Below are 17,372 nucleotides of genomic sequence, written 5' to 3' on the forward strand. Positions count from 1 at the left end.
TGTTGACTATAAGTGACTTTGCAAGTACATGTCAGCTAGTCATTAGGGTGTTTGTAGACTGCATGCTTAATATCTGCTAATACTTTATTTTGATGATCCCCTAAAGACGCTCTACTGATTACATATTCTCCTAAAGTTGTGCACATCCAAATGAGTCTAATTAGGTTCAGGTGCAAGGTAAAAAAATAACAAATAATTAACAGAAAAAATAATGTCTGCAGACTGAAATGTTTGCTTTGGAGCTGTAATTTCAGTGTGTGGACATTTTTTTTTTTCTTTGTAACTTATTGAACCTAATCTAACAGTCTACTAATACTCCAATGAGAGGTAGTTGTAGTTGCAAACGTACTCATAGTCAACTGAATTTCTGAAGGTGACCATGAAAATAAAGTATAACCTATTAACTTTCTTCAACAGTGCACAAAACGCATGCAAAATAAACTGTCAGCAATCTAAATTGCCACTAAATTATGATGAATTCTTATATGCTTCCTTATAATTCCTTATAATTGACTTCCCTAAACAGATAAATATGCCCTTGTTGTGGCATTTCATGTTGTTAATGTGATCATTAAATGGAAAAATATAAGCACTTGTATCCACTATAATTTTTCTGTGCCAGGTCAAAAATCTGTCATAACATAAAAATAATTGGTTGTAAATCGTTTCATCTCTAGTGCACCAAGTTTTTTTTTCAACCCACATGGTCATTTGTGAAGAACACATTGTGGGAGTCTTCATACAAACACTTGGATATTTCTCAGCAGTGGTGTTTCATCATTGCCAGTGATAGAAATGTAAGAATGAAGTGGGCATGGCGATAAAATCGACTGCTTGGCTTTGACAAATATTGGCTTCACTACCAACTCCTCAAATCCTGTTTAGAGTGAGAAGTTCTTTGGTGGGAGGGCTAGATTAGAACACACTTTGACATTTTGTCCAGTGTAACCCTGTTGCTGTTTTTGTCACTTATCATCCATGCAGCCTGTTCCTTCTTTGATGGACTCTTTAAAGAGGCAGAGCTGAAGGGTGTCTCTCCAGGGCCTCAAGCCGATGGATGAAAGAGAATTTGTGACTTAAGATCGGTTTCTTATTAGGTATCCACAGCAATATTCAATGTCATTTATCTGTGAACTTCTTGCATCTAAAATTTTGTAGTCTTCACTTTTAGGTGATACTATTTCACACTTGATTTTCACATTTACTGAAGACAACATGAGTGCAGCTTGCCTGTGCAGAACTTTGTGGGTGTTGTGGGTGGTTGCTTACAGGCAAAAAAAAGCCCTCTCCCAATATTCAGGATGAGGTCGCATTGGTGTTTTTATAGTCTTAAACCGGGATGTAAAGTTTACACTATGGGCTTAGTAGCTACTTGTTTGTTTGTAAAAAAGTCAACTTCCCTTAATTCGACTTCAAATTTATAAACAGATGAGGTATTGAAAAGCCATGCATTTCAGTTTTGTTCAGTGGAAATTAGTCTCTTTTATTAATTAGATTTTCTTTTGAAATATGACAATCAGTAATCCGTTAAATATTATTTAGGAACTGTATTTTTATTGATGCAGTTGTTTTTATTTCAACCATTATTCCTGAAAATATTATGTAGGGTTGCATTTCAGCTGTGACTCCTGGCATTTTTAGACGAGGTTGTTTATGGTTTAGATGTTAAGACTGTGAAGTCTCACATGAACTACTACTGTACAGAGTTTTATCAGGGCCAATATAGCATCATGAATATTTCATCAGCTGTGTTGACTTCATGATTGAAGTGCAAGTTCTTGCATTTTAAAGATTTGGCATGTTTTTTAATAAGGTTTAACAAACAGCTGACGTTCCACATGAGCCGGCAACATGAATACATGCATGTGTCAAATACAGCCTTATTCTATAACACAGAAATCAGTGGCACCCCGCCATTCACAATCAATTTCCTCTGTGGCTATTCATTGAAAAGCTGCGTCATCTTGGAGCTACATTTTATATTTAGGCCAAACTAGACGTGTACTGCTGTAGTGTTTTAGAGTGCCAGGATTCAATCAAACCTTATTGACTAGGTACAATCTCCTTTCATTAACGTCTAATAGTTTACAAGGTTAGATGAAAAGATGGAAGTGCTGCTAAGAACCAAGGACAGAATTATTTTTCTCGAAAAAGGTCTTCTCTTATGTTGCCCACAGAGAAAACACTGTTAGACCCCTTCACGTTGGGAACGAGAAAGTAATTTCCTGTCAGGTTCTGAATCACAGACATCCAGTTTAAATGTCACAATGATCGCAAGTCATATAAATCGTTAGTCATTTGCCCTGTAAAGTGAAATTAATAGAGTACCTGACGCACTTTCCTGCGATTGCATTACAGATTGTCTGATCTATACAAACTGTGGAGATCTTTACTGCTTTCTAAAGAAATTTCCTGGATGTATTGTCCAGTTTGGCCCCAGGCCTGGTTTATTTATAATTCATTCAGTGTGTGCTACTAACTCTCACTGAATTTCGTCAACATGCTAACACATTTTGCCGGCTCTGCTGCTGATTGGGTCGATTTGACTGGCTCGTTGGCCACCCTGTTAGTGACACTATGACTCTTTAAATCAGCTTTAGCACTGATACTGCTGAACTGTGTTCTTTTAAGTCTGAAGTACATTATATTAACACCTGCCATTGAGGCTGACCTCAGCAGATTTTTTTTTCTAGATACAGCTTGGTATATTCAAAGTCAGAAGATGTTCATAGTTTCACAGTCATATGAAAATAGGAATTTGTCTCTTTCCGAAGCCTTGCTGTGCTGGAGTGGCAATATCAGCAGCCTGAATCAGCCGTGGACCGGAATACAATTTTTCTGTGTCTAGTGAGTCATGTTCTGCCCCTTGATATGTGAATACATCTGGGATTCGTTTAGAAGTTTGTGCATGCTTTGGCATGTAATAAATAGCTCATGCGTCAGGCTCCATGTAAAGCATAAAACATTTTTTCTCAGTTTTAATTCTTTGCATCGTTTGATGTAAACCCTGGCTCTGCATTAGCATGTTCTTCAATTACAGATTATTCACATGGTTCTGTTCAGTATTAGAGATGTGCAGGAATTGAATGAGTAAACTATGTATAGTTGTTTAGGGGTCATGATCACATACCAAATGACCTCACTAACTCACTAGTTGGTGGTTAGATGACTAGTCAATCACTCTGACACATTTGTACCTGTCTACACCACTCTTAAAAGTGACATCCAGAGACACATCTGTGGTGAGTTCAAGGAAGAAGGTCAGTTTATGAATTTCTGATTTGATGCATAACATTTACCACAAAACATTTATTTGTATTATCAGTATCATTGACAACCATTCCCGTACCCAGTGGCATCAAATTTAATGTAGCCTGTTTTATTCTTCTGAAAGGTTTACTTGTCTGACTCCTGCATGCAGATTCATACCTGCAAAAATGTTTTGTCTTTCCAAGCTCACAGAGCACAAACCGCAAGCAAACGTTAAACCAATTGCTCCTTTGATTTGCCCTACAAGACCTATTTCCATTATTCAGTTCAATCTTGGAACTTATCAACTCAGTCAGCCTACAGTAAACTTAATTTGCATGGGAAAATTTGGTTTGAAGCACCCACCAATAAGTGGATGAAAAATGTTAGTTAATCGTAGCGTGAAAATAGCTGCTTTCAGTTCCTGTTTTGAGATATTTTCTTTTGAAATATTAGGTTGGGATGAGACCCACAGATTATATTTGTTTAGTATAAAAACCATGAGCCATGATTTTTTGTTTGTGCTATTGCTAGTCACAAAAACAAAATTATTATTTCTCTAATTATTATAACGTCCAGGAGTCACAACCACACATCAAGACATTGTTCAGATGATTTGTTTCAAGAGATTTTACATGTTTCCTTCATGAAATGTGTTGAACTATATTTTTTTGCACACATCATCCTAAACCTTCCATTGCAAATACCAAAACGTCATTTTAGAGCTAATAACGAGGCTTGAGCCATTGATATGCAGGCTCATGCAGTTATTAATGCAGTCTAATCCAGTTATTAGAAAGTGAGAGAGAGTAAAATATCATGTGTTAAGTAAAGATCATTTTCCATGAAGATATTTTGTAAATCTCCTACCATATATATATATCAAACCGTAATTTTTGATTAGTAATATGCGTTTCTAAGGACTTAATTTGGACAACTTTAAAGGCTATTTTCTTTAATACTTAGTTTTTTTTGCACTCTCGGATTCCAGATTTTCAAATAGTTGTATCTAGGCCAAATATTGTCTTATCATAACAAACCATACATAAATGGAAACCCAATTTATTCTGCTCCCCAAATCTCCATCAAAAGGCTTAAATAGTTGATTACAAGTGTTCCTTGCAATTTTATGCTAAAATGTTTGTTAAAGGGGTCATATGATGCGATTTCAAGTTTTCCTTTCTTTTTTGAGTTTTCCCAGCTGATTGTGCATAGATAAGATCCTTGAAGTTGCAAAGACTAAAGTCTCAAAACCAACAAGATATTCTTTATCAAAGTTAAAACTCTGCCACGCCCCACTAAAACGGTTCTTTCAAACACACCCCCATGTGTCTACGTCACTATGTGGGAAGATTTGTGTATTGCCGCCCAAAATGTTAATGCAAAGGAAGAAGGTGTGGTTTCAGTAACCTTTCCGCAGTTAATATTGAAGCAGCTATGTCAGACATATGGTGTGTGTGTTTGTAGGCAAAAGCACTTTATTTGGCCTTCTGAAAGTAGATGCATTTAGGAATTTTAAGATTACTTACAAGTTACAACGGAGCAGCAACGCATTTTATGGACGACCGTTTCCTGAACCTAGGAGAGAAGGTAATTCTGACTTTGCTATGACAATCTGGCGTTTCTGAATCAGCTACTGTAAGTATGTTTTGTTGTTAAAGTATTTGCTATTGACTGTTAAAATGTGGTGTTTTGCATGCTGTGTGTTTGTGTGTGCGCGCGTATGTAAGAGAGAGAGAGAGAGGGAGAGAGAGACAAAAGGTCACTCACATCACAGTGGAGTCAACTCAGCTGTCTTAACTGTCCGTGGTTTGTGTACTGCAAACACATGAGGCTTTTGGCTTGAACTGATGGTAAAATTAAGGACATTATTAACTGTCTTTACATTTATTTTGAAAGGAAAAGCTCGCGATTATGGAAAGGGGCGTTACATTTCTGATGAGTGCTTGCTGTGTTCGGCCAATCACAATGTACTGGGTCAGTTGGCCAATCAGAGCAGACTGCTCTTGTCAGGAGGGACTTTGTAGGATGCAATAGAGCATCACAGTCCCGCCCACAGCTGGTGCCGGAAGTAAAAATTCAATGCAATTTCTGCATTGAAATTTGGGAAATAAGCCATAAAAACGTAACCATACATGGTAGACTTAAAACCAGCTACGGCTGTACTAAGCGATAGTATATGCTCATATAAACGCAAAAGGATCATGGGGCACTAACCTTGTTTTGATATAATTTGATATATTTTTGACTAAGTACTTCATTACCCACAATCCTGAACAATCCCACAATCCCACAGTGATGCATCTGATTGGTGGAGCTTGTGTAACCATCTGGTTAAACCCCGCGAAAACTGAAGATCATTAATAAAAAAATAAAATAAAATAAAAACCTGTGTTGCGTTTTTGTACGGTAGACTTATCAGTGCAATCATGATCTCCATGGCTGCCATGAGAAAATTCACTGGAGGAAAAAGTTCGCGGAGGCGGCCATCATCCATGCCGTGATCAGATTTGGAAGTAGCTCAAAAGGCTCGTTCGCGGTTGTGGCTCCAGTCGAATTCAATGAGGCGCGGTGGTTTATGGGATGAGTAGTTCCTGCGCTCTAAATGAAAATATGTACACAGTCTTGTACCTTTGACTTTTTTGGGATTTTCTCTTAATTTTTTCACTCGAAATGATATGTTATATGCTTATGAGTTCAGCCGTAGCTGGTTATCATCACACATGCTCTAAAACTCTTTAGATACGGATTTTTCCGAAAGTCAATGGGAGAAATGAATGGGAAATTTACTTCCGGCACCAGAGCTCACTCGGGCTGTGGGCGGGACTGTGATGCTTTATTGAGAGAGGCGGGGCAAAGAGGACCTACAATCAGGGGCGTTGGACAGGGGGTAAAACCTGTACTGATTACCAGGGCCCCAAAGGAGAGAGGGCCCTTGAAAAGTCTGGAATATATATTTACAACATACAAGGGTGGGGGACCCATTAGGACTGCCTATGCATAGGGCCCGGGATCTTGTGCAGCGCCCCTGCCTACAATAATGTACAGTATTTAAAAAAAAATATATATATTTTTTTACATTTAAAACATATTCTGATATATCAAATACACAAAATAATTATAGTTAAAAAAACATGTATTGCCATACATCTACATAATCCTCTGACATTTTCTGTCTGCCAGTTTGTTCTCTTTATGTTAATTATAATGTAAGTAGCACAAGTATATATTTATTTATTTTCATTTTTGAAATTATGATGAAATTGTGACGTGCTGAATATTAGAAGCTTCTTATGCTGGGTCGCTTTTCCTCGGTGAGTTTGACAGTTTAAAATAACGGTCGCTCATGGTGAGCGGGAAAGTGGCCGGCAGCATCTGTGTGTGGAGATGATGCGCGCGCTCCTCCTGATCGTTTGCGGAGGCAGCAGACCCCAGCCTCGCCGTCTCTAGCGCAGAAACTCTCACACAGAGACAGAGAGAGAGAGAGAGAGAGCGAGAGGGGCAGACAGCGGGATATTCTCACACACACTCCGACCGATAGCTTACCTGAAAACACCGGGAAAAATGGACCGAACCTACGCGATGGATACGGGTCACCGACCGGGTCTGAAGAAATCACGGATGTCGTGGCCGTCGTCTTTTCAGGGATTTAGACGGTAAGATCTGTCCTCTTCATCATTGAGGGGTAGATGGGTGTGTGAAGAGGCTTTTGCGAAGTGCACTTTCTTTGTGTAACGTTAGATCAGTTCATCTCCGGAAGAAATTGGGCTTGTTTAGCTTGGAATGAACTTTAAAGTCAATGGACTTTGTTGAAACTAACTGTGTCTTGAAGCGCGTGGAGTGTCTTTGTTACGCACGAGACTCCTCGCGCCTGGGATTGTTTATATATATATATATATATATATATATATATATATATATATATATATATATATATATATATATATATATATATATATTAGTTTCATTATTCGTAACGTTATATAATTAGGGTACAAATTTAATCTCTAATAAAAAACGACATCCATATAGGATCGTCTTTTTTAAAATATTTTTTTCTGTAATCGTTTATAAAGGTCCTGTCTTTATTTAATGATCCTGGGTAACGTAACGTTACGATATATATATATATATATATATATATATATATATATAATATATATATATATATATATATATTTGTGAGTATATAGGGGTTATATGTGGATTATGGCAGTTTTATCTCATTTATATTGATAATCTGGTTAATTATATGCAATCTAGATATTGCTTGCAAATTCACTTGTGCTTATATAGAATTATCTAATGCTGGTGGCAATTGTGTTGCAACCATTTTGTTTAGCTTATGCATTATCAACTCCTAGCATATGGCTGTTCGGGTTTTAATCGGTTTTTTTCTTTTATGTATCAAATATGCAGATCTTTGAGTACTGATACCCATATTAATGTTTTTTGTTTTGTTCCATTTGTTATGTCATAGTTTCATTTGTTTGTCACAATAATATTAATATTAGACTATTATACAAAAAATACAGAACAATATGCATTATTAAAATTATAAATAATTGCATTATTATAATTTGACATTATATTTAAAGTTATTGGCAGTCAAGTTTAGATTGCACTGATGCCAGTCCTCATGTCAGTCTCAGAGTTGGCTTGTGAGGCACCATTCTATCTTGCTGATCATAAATCATAGTTGTTGTTCTACCTTGAATTGTCCTCAAGAGGACAAATCTCTCCATTTACAGGCATAATTAATGTGCCAAAGTGTCTTTCTCTCCTAAACCTCTAACCACATCCTCTCATTCTCATGCATGGGTGAGGAAAAACAGCATAGCAAGTGTTAATTGTCTACTCAGTTGCCATTGGTACAATCTTCTTTATTTTTTCTTTTGTCACTGATTAGACGGTATTGCCAACTCAAGATGTTTTTTTTTTTTCCCTCTGGAGTTTGTTTCAATATATCTTGATGAACACTTTAGGGGGTCATGCAGAGGTCAGTTTTTACTCTTGTATACAGAGAAAGCTTTGTCCTATGGCATTACTGGGCGGTCTGCCCTCATCTTCCAGTATATTGCTTATAAGGAGTAATGACAGTGTTCGGTTTCATTCCCTGAGTGCAGTCCAGAAAGCTCATTGTTGGTCTTATCCAGGGATGGATGGATATATAGGCAATTATTTGAACAGCAGAACAAGACACTGCAGCAGGGATTTGACAGCTGACACTGTTTGTCACCAATTTTGTACTATTTGGTCAAATATGTCTAATGTTAAACCACTAGTGAAAGACACTTTCTGTCTGGAGGGTAATTGCTGTCAAAAAGCCAGTTATGCTCAGGAGTTAAAAGGCCATTACTTTTGCATTAGAAAGTGCACTTGGTAACCCAGCCTAATTAAGCTTCAACCAGCGTAATGCTCGTTTTTCATTGGCTTGTGATGGGGCTGTTTGTTGTATTTAGGGGGTTGGTCAGATTCATAAGCTTGAGTTATCATCCTCATTAGGGTGTATGTCCCTGTGACTGGTATACCCAGCCCCAAACAATATCTTCTAACAAATTAAACCATATCAAGATATACGAGTAGGGATATGCCAGTATCAAATTTTCATGTTGCGATTAATTGCTAATGCTTTTATCACTGTATATATTATAATCACGATATTGAAAATTAGATTTAAAAAAAGGGGCTATAATACAGTATAACAGGTTTAATAACTTTGTTCTTATAACAAAAATAACTGAATATTTAAATACAATAAAGCAGCACAGAAAAATATATGAAGTAAAACGTTTTATACCAATTAAAGTGCAAAAGAACCAATAAAGACCCATAGGTATCACTTTACAATAAGACGTAAGTTAACCTTAGGTAATGCATTAACATTCATAATAAGCAATAGCTACATTTTCTACAAAAGTACAAGTCTTAGTTCATGTTAGCTCATTAAATAACACAGTTGCAACTTTAGATTTTAACAACGTGGTATTAAATTTTGGAATCAATGCCTAAGATTGATGAATGTTCAGATGAATTTTTCATTGGCAGTTTATTTTAACTAATGAATTAACTAATTTTAACTAATAAAGAAAGCCCTAATGTAAATTGTGAATGAACAATAAAGAGTCAGAACACTTTCAAATATATATATATATTTTTAAGTTCGAAATAGAATAGCCTATTAAGTCAAAATATTTAAGTATTTGGTACTGTGATTAACACCATAGCAAATCCACAGATCTGAATGGCTATTTAAATATATTTAAATACGTTTTAGTAAGTAGCAGCAACTGCTTTATTTATGGGGTTTCCAGGGTAACGACTGCCTTTTCTGCTGTTTAGCGCCATCTGCTGTCAGAAAGTGAATGTGCTTTCATTCAGCATGTCTCTCACATGTTCCCCCATGTGCTTCGAATACATGCTTGTTTAAATCGGAGTGCACATGTCTTTCAAGCAGTGGTGTTGTAGAGCGGTGTTGTGCATTTTGACCAGTTGGTGGGAAAAGTATTCTTAAAATGCATCCCAAATTCGGAATAATTTGTAATGTATGATTATTCACAGTACTTAGAAGTGCCTGCGATAACAATATTGTGCATATTTATTACCGTGATGCATCGCATTACTGAATACCGGCACATGTCTATATATGAGCGTTCTGTAACAACATCACGTGACTCATTGGGGTCAAGGGCATGTCCAATTACACCGTCTGTATTATATAGCTGTCCCTGTGAATGCTTGTCTCATCTGCAGCAAAGATATATGGCTGTGTTTCTACCAAAACTCTGGATAGTTCACTTCTGTCTACTGGATGATTGCTGTTAAGATATTCCATCAAGAAGTCTTTGAAATTGTTGACATTTTGTAAGAAGCTGGAATCGTACATTAATGGTTTTTTATCTTCGGTTGATGTACTTCCCAAAAGTCATATTTGACAGTTTTTTTTTCTTCTGTAGTTCATATTTTTAATTGCCCTGCCAACATTTTCACTTGCCTCACTTTACCAAAGAAGGATCAATTTGATTAAAGATCATATTAAGATTTTATTATTATTTATTATTTATTATTTTATTACCAAGATTTAAAAACACATATGATAGGTAAAAATTGATAGCCTGAATGCACTTTAAGTCTTTCATTAAATTTAATGTAATTTTAATTTAATTAAGTTTAAAAAAATTCAATTTTTTTGCAAACCATTTTAATATGTGTTAGAAACATTTGGTATATTTATGTATCTTATTATATAGTTTTTTTTTATTAAATGTAAAAAGAATTTCAACTTTTTGTTCACTAAAATGTATATATATTTTGTCCTATTTATATTAGTTGTTTTCATTACATCTAGTGATGCCATAAGGATTCACAATCTATTTTAAGGCAACACGAAGACATGGTATTGGTGGCTAACCAGCAGAATTTGCTATAACAGCATGCAATACAAAACACTCTTACATTGGCCATCTTTATTAAGTCCTGGCTGAAGTTCTCATTTTTGCAGTATTTAATTGTTTTACACTTCTCACTTTACTTGAGCTTATTTTAAATGCATGACCCACCCGATGGAAGGTAGCACATGTGCTATTAAGCCCCTACGCCTGTCTATCAGCTTATTGACCAGAGCACAGGATGATTCTCAAGGGAAATTTGTGTGCTTCAATAGTTTGGTCACTGTGACTAGCTTGATGTCCCTACACAGTTTAAACCAAGCTTCTCTTTGGATTTATATGCACTCTTTGGATTGTATGAAGGGACAGGAAATGTTTACAAGCGTTCAGCCAAACTGGGTCAGATTCTGAAGGTACTGTACAGTTTTCCGTAGGAAAGGAAAATAATGTACACAATGCAGTAAACAAGGAAAATGCATCTTGACATGACAAGTGAAGATGGCTTTGCTGCCAATAAAACTATACCTGTACTGAGAAGTAGGATGCAGTAGGATGTTGGCTTGCACCTCAGCAGAATCATTTCCTCCTGTTTCAGTAATATGTTGAGCTGGAGACAACTGATGGATTTTGACAGCATAATATATCATTGAAGATCTGCATCCCAGGGCCAAACTCATAATTTTAGAGCATGCTCACTGTGCATGATGGAAAGGATCAGATATTATTGTCATTATACAGGCTTCATCATTTTAGGCTAATCATCTGGAGACATTTTGGGCACTTGAATGGTGCTCCTTTACAGAGATCCTTCAAGTCATGTGAAGTTGCTTTAGGGAGCGCTGTCCTCTCGACTCTCTTCACAGACGACTAATTAGAAATGATAACTGCAAAACATACACGCCGACTCTGTAGCTTTGTCCTTAGTTGTCATGGCGGATGTTGCTTTGTAATGAAGAGTCCAGCTGGAGCCGAGAGGAAGAATAAACCATTCTTTCTATTTTTATGTTTGTCATCTTAGAGTCAAGATGCTTTTGTAAAAGTGGGAGTTTCTAGACTCCTCACACTGCTCGAGTAGTGCTACTACTTTAAGTGCTAATTGAAAGCACCACTGACTGTATCAACAGCAGTGTGCTTGAGTGAAACTCGTTCGGGGTGTATGTGGTTAGTAAGGCAGTATTCTTAAGCGAGCAAATGTTTCCGAGCAGTCTTCTGAGACCTGTTTTGTATTCCTCTGAATGTACCCAGACTTCCAGACCTTTTGGGAAATCAATACACCGCTGAATGCTTGTCTCAAACCACAAAAAGAAGATGGATGCTGGAAGTATTTTAAATAATTGAGCACTCTTTTTTGGCACTCTTGTTTTTTTTATTTTTCCTGGGTTACTTTTGTTTGGCGTGATGGGCCTGTCATAGTCGTATTGGTTATTATTTTGTCATGTTATTGTTTGTTGTCATCTTTTGCACAAAGAGGTCGTGGCTGAAGGCGGTGCCCATAAGAAGGTTGACGATGGGTAACACCATCTGTGTGCACAGAAAACACATTTTTAGACATCAGTAATTTGCAGCGACGGAGCGTGAGAAGTGGGGACAAAGGTGTATCTGCCACTATCCATCAGGGAGTCAAACATACTAGAGGGTTATGCCTCACCTCAGTTCAGACATGATTAAATGATAGATTCTTAATGAAAAGGAGCAAATGAGTGTTCAAAATGAACTTATCTCACCTGCAAATGGTGATTTGACAAAATATCAAGTACTGGCCAAAGTTTCGGGTCCGTAAGATTTTATACTACTTTTATTCATAAAGTTACGTTAAAATTATAAAAAAATCACAGTAAGGACAGTAAATTCGTAATTTTACAAAATATTTTCATTTCAAATAAATGTTGATCTTTCTCTTCATCACAGATCCCTGTCTGAATCTGAAACCGTTTCCAGCACTTACAGCTAAATGTTTCATAAGCAGTAAATCAGTATATTAGAATGATTTCTGAAGGATCACGTGACACTGAAGACTGGAGGAATGATGCTGAAAATTCAGCTTTGATCACAGATATAAATTACATTTAATATTATATTGAAATGGAAATTATAATAATATGTCACAGTGTTACTGTTACTGTATTTTTGATGTAATAAATTCAGCTTTGGTGAGCATAAAAGACTTTAAAAGACCCAATACTTTTGAACCGTAGTGTCATAAATCATTGCAAGCCATTAGTTCCGTTTGACAAGAATCATAATTGTCCGTTATTTGCCTTGTTATTGTGGTTGCAATTTACAGTATTTTACTAAATTTGTTTTGTGTAGGGGAACTGCATTCTTGCAGGCAAGATATTTAAAATAATCTTAAGTATGTTCCTAAATAACATTATTAAGAGTTTTTGCATGTGTTTGGTGATGTACCAAAGAGAGAGAAACGTGCATTTGTGGATCAGGTGTGTAAAACTTGCTTGTTAAAACTGGCTGTTGTTTCCTGTAAGCCTATAGACTAATGTAATTGTCTATGACTGGTCATTGCATTCATATGTTTGGACATGTCAGGTATTGCATTCTGGGAAATTAAGTGTTCTTCCAGCCTCGTGTATTCATAAGACCTATAAAACTTCAAACTTCAAAGCTTTTTAAATGTGTGTTTTTCCAGAACTTTCTAATAAGACTTTGTAGAGCCAACACCATTATGAATTTCTTAGTTAAGTTGCATTAAGTATTAATGCTTAATGTCCAGTAATGTTGAAAAAATGTTAACTACTCGTTAAAGCCAATTTTTAATCCCCTTATTTGGCGCCTGGCGGTGTTAATTTCTCATCCTCTTGCTCAGCTATATCAGGTCATCTTGATTTCTCGAATGGTGTCTTTCATTAGTTCCAGCTCCCTTCTCTCATTAACATTAATTCTCATTAACACTGATTGCTACATGGCCTGAGGAACAATAGTTTGGTGAATGAGTGTGTGTGTATGTGCCTTTGGTGTATTTTTGAGGTGGGTCAGTACAGAGATAATGAGTGCTGAGAGCCGACCTAGAAGAGAGTGAATGAGTGCTTGCTCATGTCATATGGCTGAAACAGCCCTGGCTGCTGTAATGGATTTCACAACATCAGGTTTCTGCTGTCCATCACTGTGCATTTAAAGACTTACGCCTCAATGTCAGCCATACAGAAATCATATTTCTACATGCAGGATGGCTAAACAGGATACTTTACATTTGTACACCACTAAATCCTTTAAAAAAAAAAAAATCCAGAAGGGAAAAAAAGAAATAAAATGATGCCTTAAACAAAGGATTAATTTGCCAGTGATTGCCAAAAATGAAATGTTCTTTTTTTTAAATTCCCATAGTCCCCATAGTTTTGAAAAACCAGGATTTTTAATGGAATTTCTAAAAAGTGATTTTAAGGCATGGAAAAGTTATGAAATTCATTAGTCGTGAAAGGTCATGGATAATTTGTTTATATTATGTCTTACGTCCAATAGTTTTTTTTTTAAAGACCTTTAAAAGTCATAAAAAAAAAGAAATAACATGATAAATTTATGGAGGTTAATGTTTAAAACAAGTGTTAAGTCTGCTTGTGGAAAAACACAGAATATCCTAGATATTGTTTATTGACATATGTGCTAAATCAGATCTGTATGTTTCAAAAGTATAAAAGGCTAATTTTCGTCAGGTTTGATTTAAAATATAAATATAACTGATATAACTGAATTGTTGTCATGTTTAATTTCCATATATAATTTTCATTTAATTTATTTTAAACTTTACTCTCAAAGTTTACCATAAAACTTTTTTTTTTTATTTGTATGCATTTTTATAAGTTCTAGTTTGATGCTAGAACTTGCACATTATTAATTTCATATTCTTTAGCAATAAAGATAACAGAAACAATTGTAATCAATTGTAATCCCCAAAATTGTGCTGTCATTCTATCTGTGAAAATGCCCCAAAGTCGTTGCACTCAGAACATATAAGAGCATATTTTGTTAGATAAACAAGAAGGCAATTACTGCACTTTAATTTAACGACTTCTAGTATCCTCTGATCCTCACCATTAGATGTTGTTGTCGTATAAATGATGGTACACAAACCTAAATACTTATTTTTGCCTGGGACCATTAGAAAAGCCTTTCTTTAGCACTATTCTGAGGGGATTCATTTTATAAACGATGTTTAAGTTGCAGTTATTAACAAATGATGTGTGGGTGTGCTCGTTATATCATGAAATAAATAACACTTGTATATTTCTTGGTACATAATTATGCCAATTTTACATTTACATATACACAAGTATATAATTAAGGGAAGGAATTACCGATTACCACTACCAGTAATTTAACTCGCCTTTATAATGAAGCTGCACCAGGCAATGCCATGAGAAATAAAGTTTTAGTTATGGTAATCAGTGAAGGTCAGAATAAATGAGGTGAAATCTATAAAAAAAATTACAGATATTTCAATCCGTGTGGGATTTGATTTCTCAGCGGACACCATTGGTACAATTTAGCTCCATAATTTATTTTGGAAAAACACTGGATTGGAGTACATCAGTGAAAGATGAATTTATCAGCCTCCTCAGGTCCCTCTCCAGCTTTTAAGGAAATTCATGTCCCTAAATGTTACTCATCACTGTCTTTCACCAAACTTCACAAAGAGCCTGAAACATGATGGCAGAACTTGACTTGAGGTTTGCTCAACATTTAGATTTCCCCCCAAAAGAAATAACTCCTGTTCCTCCCAGATATTCACTCATACGCTAACCGGGTTTGCTCAGTTTCACATTAACAGGATTAATTAGATAGTTGCAGATGTTTAGGAAAGTCCCATTGAGCCCTACCTCGGTCTAATTAGTGACTAATATGTGTGCTCTTTAGAGAGGAGCTGATTTCATTCAAATTAAAAACCCTGGGACGTTCTTCCATGGGTGACCGTGACCAGTGTTATTTTGGTAACATTGAGATACTGTTATAGTTTTTATTAATACACTTTTATAAAAAATAAGTTGCAATTATTAAAAAATCAACGTTTTCTCAGTTATTTTCCTAATAACTGTGCTAAGTAACACTACTTTTTAAAATTTGAATTTGCTTGTTCACTAAATGCAAAATCCCTCATTTAGTTAATGCATTTAAGATAGGGATGCATCGATCCAATACTTGGAATCGGTATCAGCTCCGATACTGGCATTTTCTGCGGATCAGCTATAGGTCAGAAGAGACAGATCCAAATCCGATATTGTGCATTTACTATTCTATGTTATTGTTGATCCTCACGAAAGGCACAAAAACATTATAAAGCACCAAAACATTTTCGTTGCCATATTTCAAGTGTTTTGAAGCTGTTCCATAGTTCAGTGTGAGGTACAGATGAACATTTAAGTCATTAAATTCAAGTTCACATAAACTCTTCTTTCTGCTGCGGCTGCCTGTCATCCTTCATTCAGCAATCAAACTGTGTGTCTCGTTCGGTTACTACAGTCAAAACAATGACACTTTCTTAGAGAGCGCACAGTAACTGAGGTTTAAAACTGTTCAAAGAAAAGGCTCAATAAACTAACGCACACATTTACATTACGTATCAATATTTCTTCCCTTTGTACTAGTGCGGTCCAGTTCACGAACAAATCATTTGATTTATCCTGTTCTTCTTAGTGAACTGGTTGACCACTTCACCAAATTGGACTGAATCGTTTGAACCAGTTCACGTCTCCAGTAAGCATTAATCCACTAATTAACGTTACTCAAGTTATTTACTTTTTTAACTTGGCTAACACTCTCTGAGTCTAAATAAACCAATATCCCAGAGTAATTCATTTACTGAAACATACACTGACTGAACTTTGAAGGGAATATTAAAGATGAACTCGAGCCGAAGAAGCTTGTGTGCAATAACTGTTCTGTTCCAACTCGTGGGCTGCGCAGTCTGCACACTGTGACTCTGTGTTGTTTCAAACTCATCATTCTGCGCACGGGATGCGCATAAGCTCTGTTTTTTTAAAACGGAAGAAGGAAAAACTTTGTTTATAAAAATACCCATGTATGTGTGGACATGGCCCTAAGCCAGAAAACCATAGCCTACTGTATGTGTTGACTGTGAAACACAGTAGACTTTAATTATATGCATTTATGGTAAAATCACTACATTTTCGTGTCAATACATGTTCATATTTATTCCAAACAATGCGCGGTTACATTAAATCAGAGCAGCAAAAATGGACTCGATGCAGAAATGATTGCTGAACTACTGCAGACGCACTGCTCCTGGAATGCACTGCCAGACTGCCAGACAGTCCACGTTTTCTGCATCGCTGAAATCATAGGGCCCTATATGTAGTCTTATAGGACACGTAATTTGTTAAGTGAGCTATGCTATCTACAGGTCCTTCTCAAAAAATTAGCATATTGTGATAAAGTTAATTATTTTCCATAATGTTATGATAAAAATTAAACTTTCATATATTTTAGATTCATTGCACACCAACTGAAATATTTCAGGTCTTTTATTGTTTTAGTACAGATGATTTTGGCATACAGCTCATGAAAACCCAAAATGCCTGTCTCAAAAAATTAGCATATTTCATCCGATAAATAAAAGAAAAGTGTTTTTAATACAAAAAAAGTCAACCTTCAAATAATTATATTTTTTATGCACTAAATACTTGGCCGGGAATCCTTTTGCAGAAATGACTGCTTCAATGCGGCGTGGCATGGAGGCAATCATCCTGTTGCACTGCTGAGGTGTTA

At 36.0% G+C, this 17,372-nt stretch overlaps 1 protein-coding gene across 5 annotated transcripts in view; it reads left to right on the forward strand.

Moving 5' to 3' along the window:
* The window catches only part of LOC127966884 (cAMP-specific 3',5'-cyclic phosphodiesterase 4D), a 222,559-nt gene that overhangs the window by 48,441 nt on the left and 156,746 nt on the right, over positions 1–17,372 (forward strand). Inside the window, exon 1 of one of the 5 annotated variants that reach the window (XM_052568215.1) lies at positions 6,775–6,905. The exons of 3 other annotated variants lie outside the window; for them this stretch is intronic. In XM_052568215.1, the coding sequence (XP_052424175.1) occupies positions 6,814–6,905 (92 nt within the window). In that variant the 5' untranslated portion in view covers positions 6,775–6,813. Of the gene's footprint in view, positions 1–6,774; positions 6,906–17,372 lie in introns of those variants that run through there. One more of the 5 variants, XM_052568218.1, reaches the window with a different exon arrangement.

This window comes from Carassius gibelio, chromosome B10 (genome assembly GCF_023724105.1).
Source record: "Carassius gibelio isolate Cgi1373 ecotype wild population from Czech Republic chromosome B10, carGib1.2-hapl.c, whole genome shotgun sequence".
Taxonomy (NCBI): Eukaryota; Metazoa; Chordata; class Actinopteri; order Cypriniformes; family Cyprinidae; genus Carassius; species Carassius gibelio.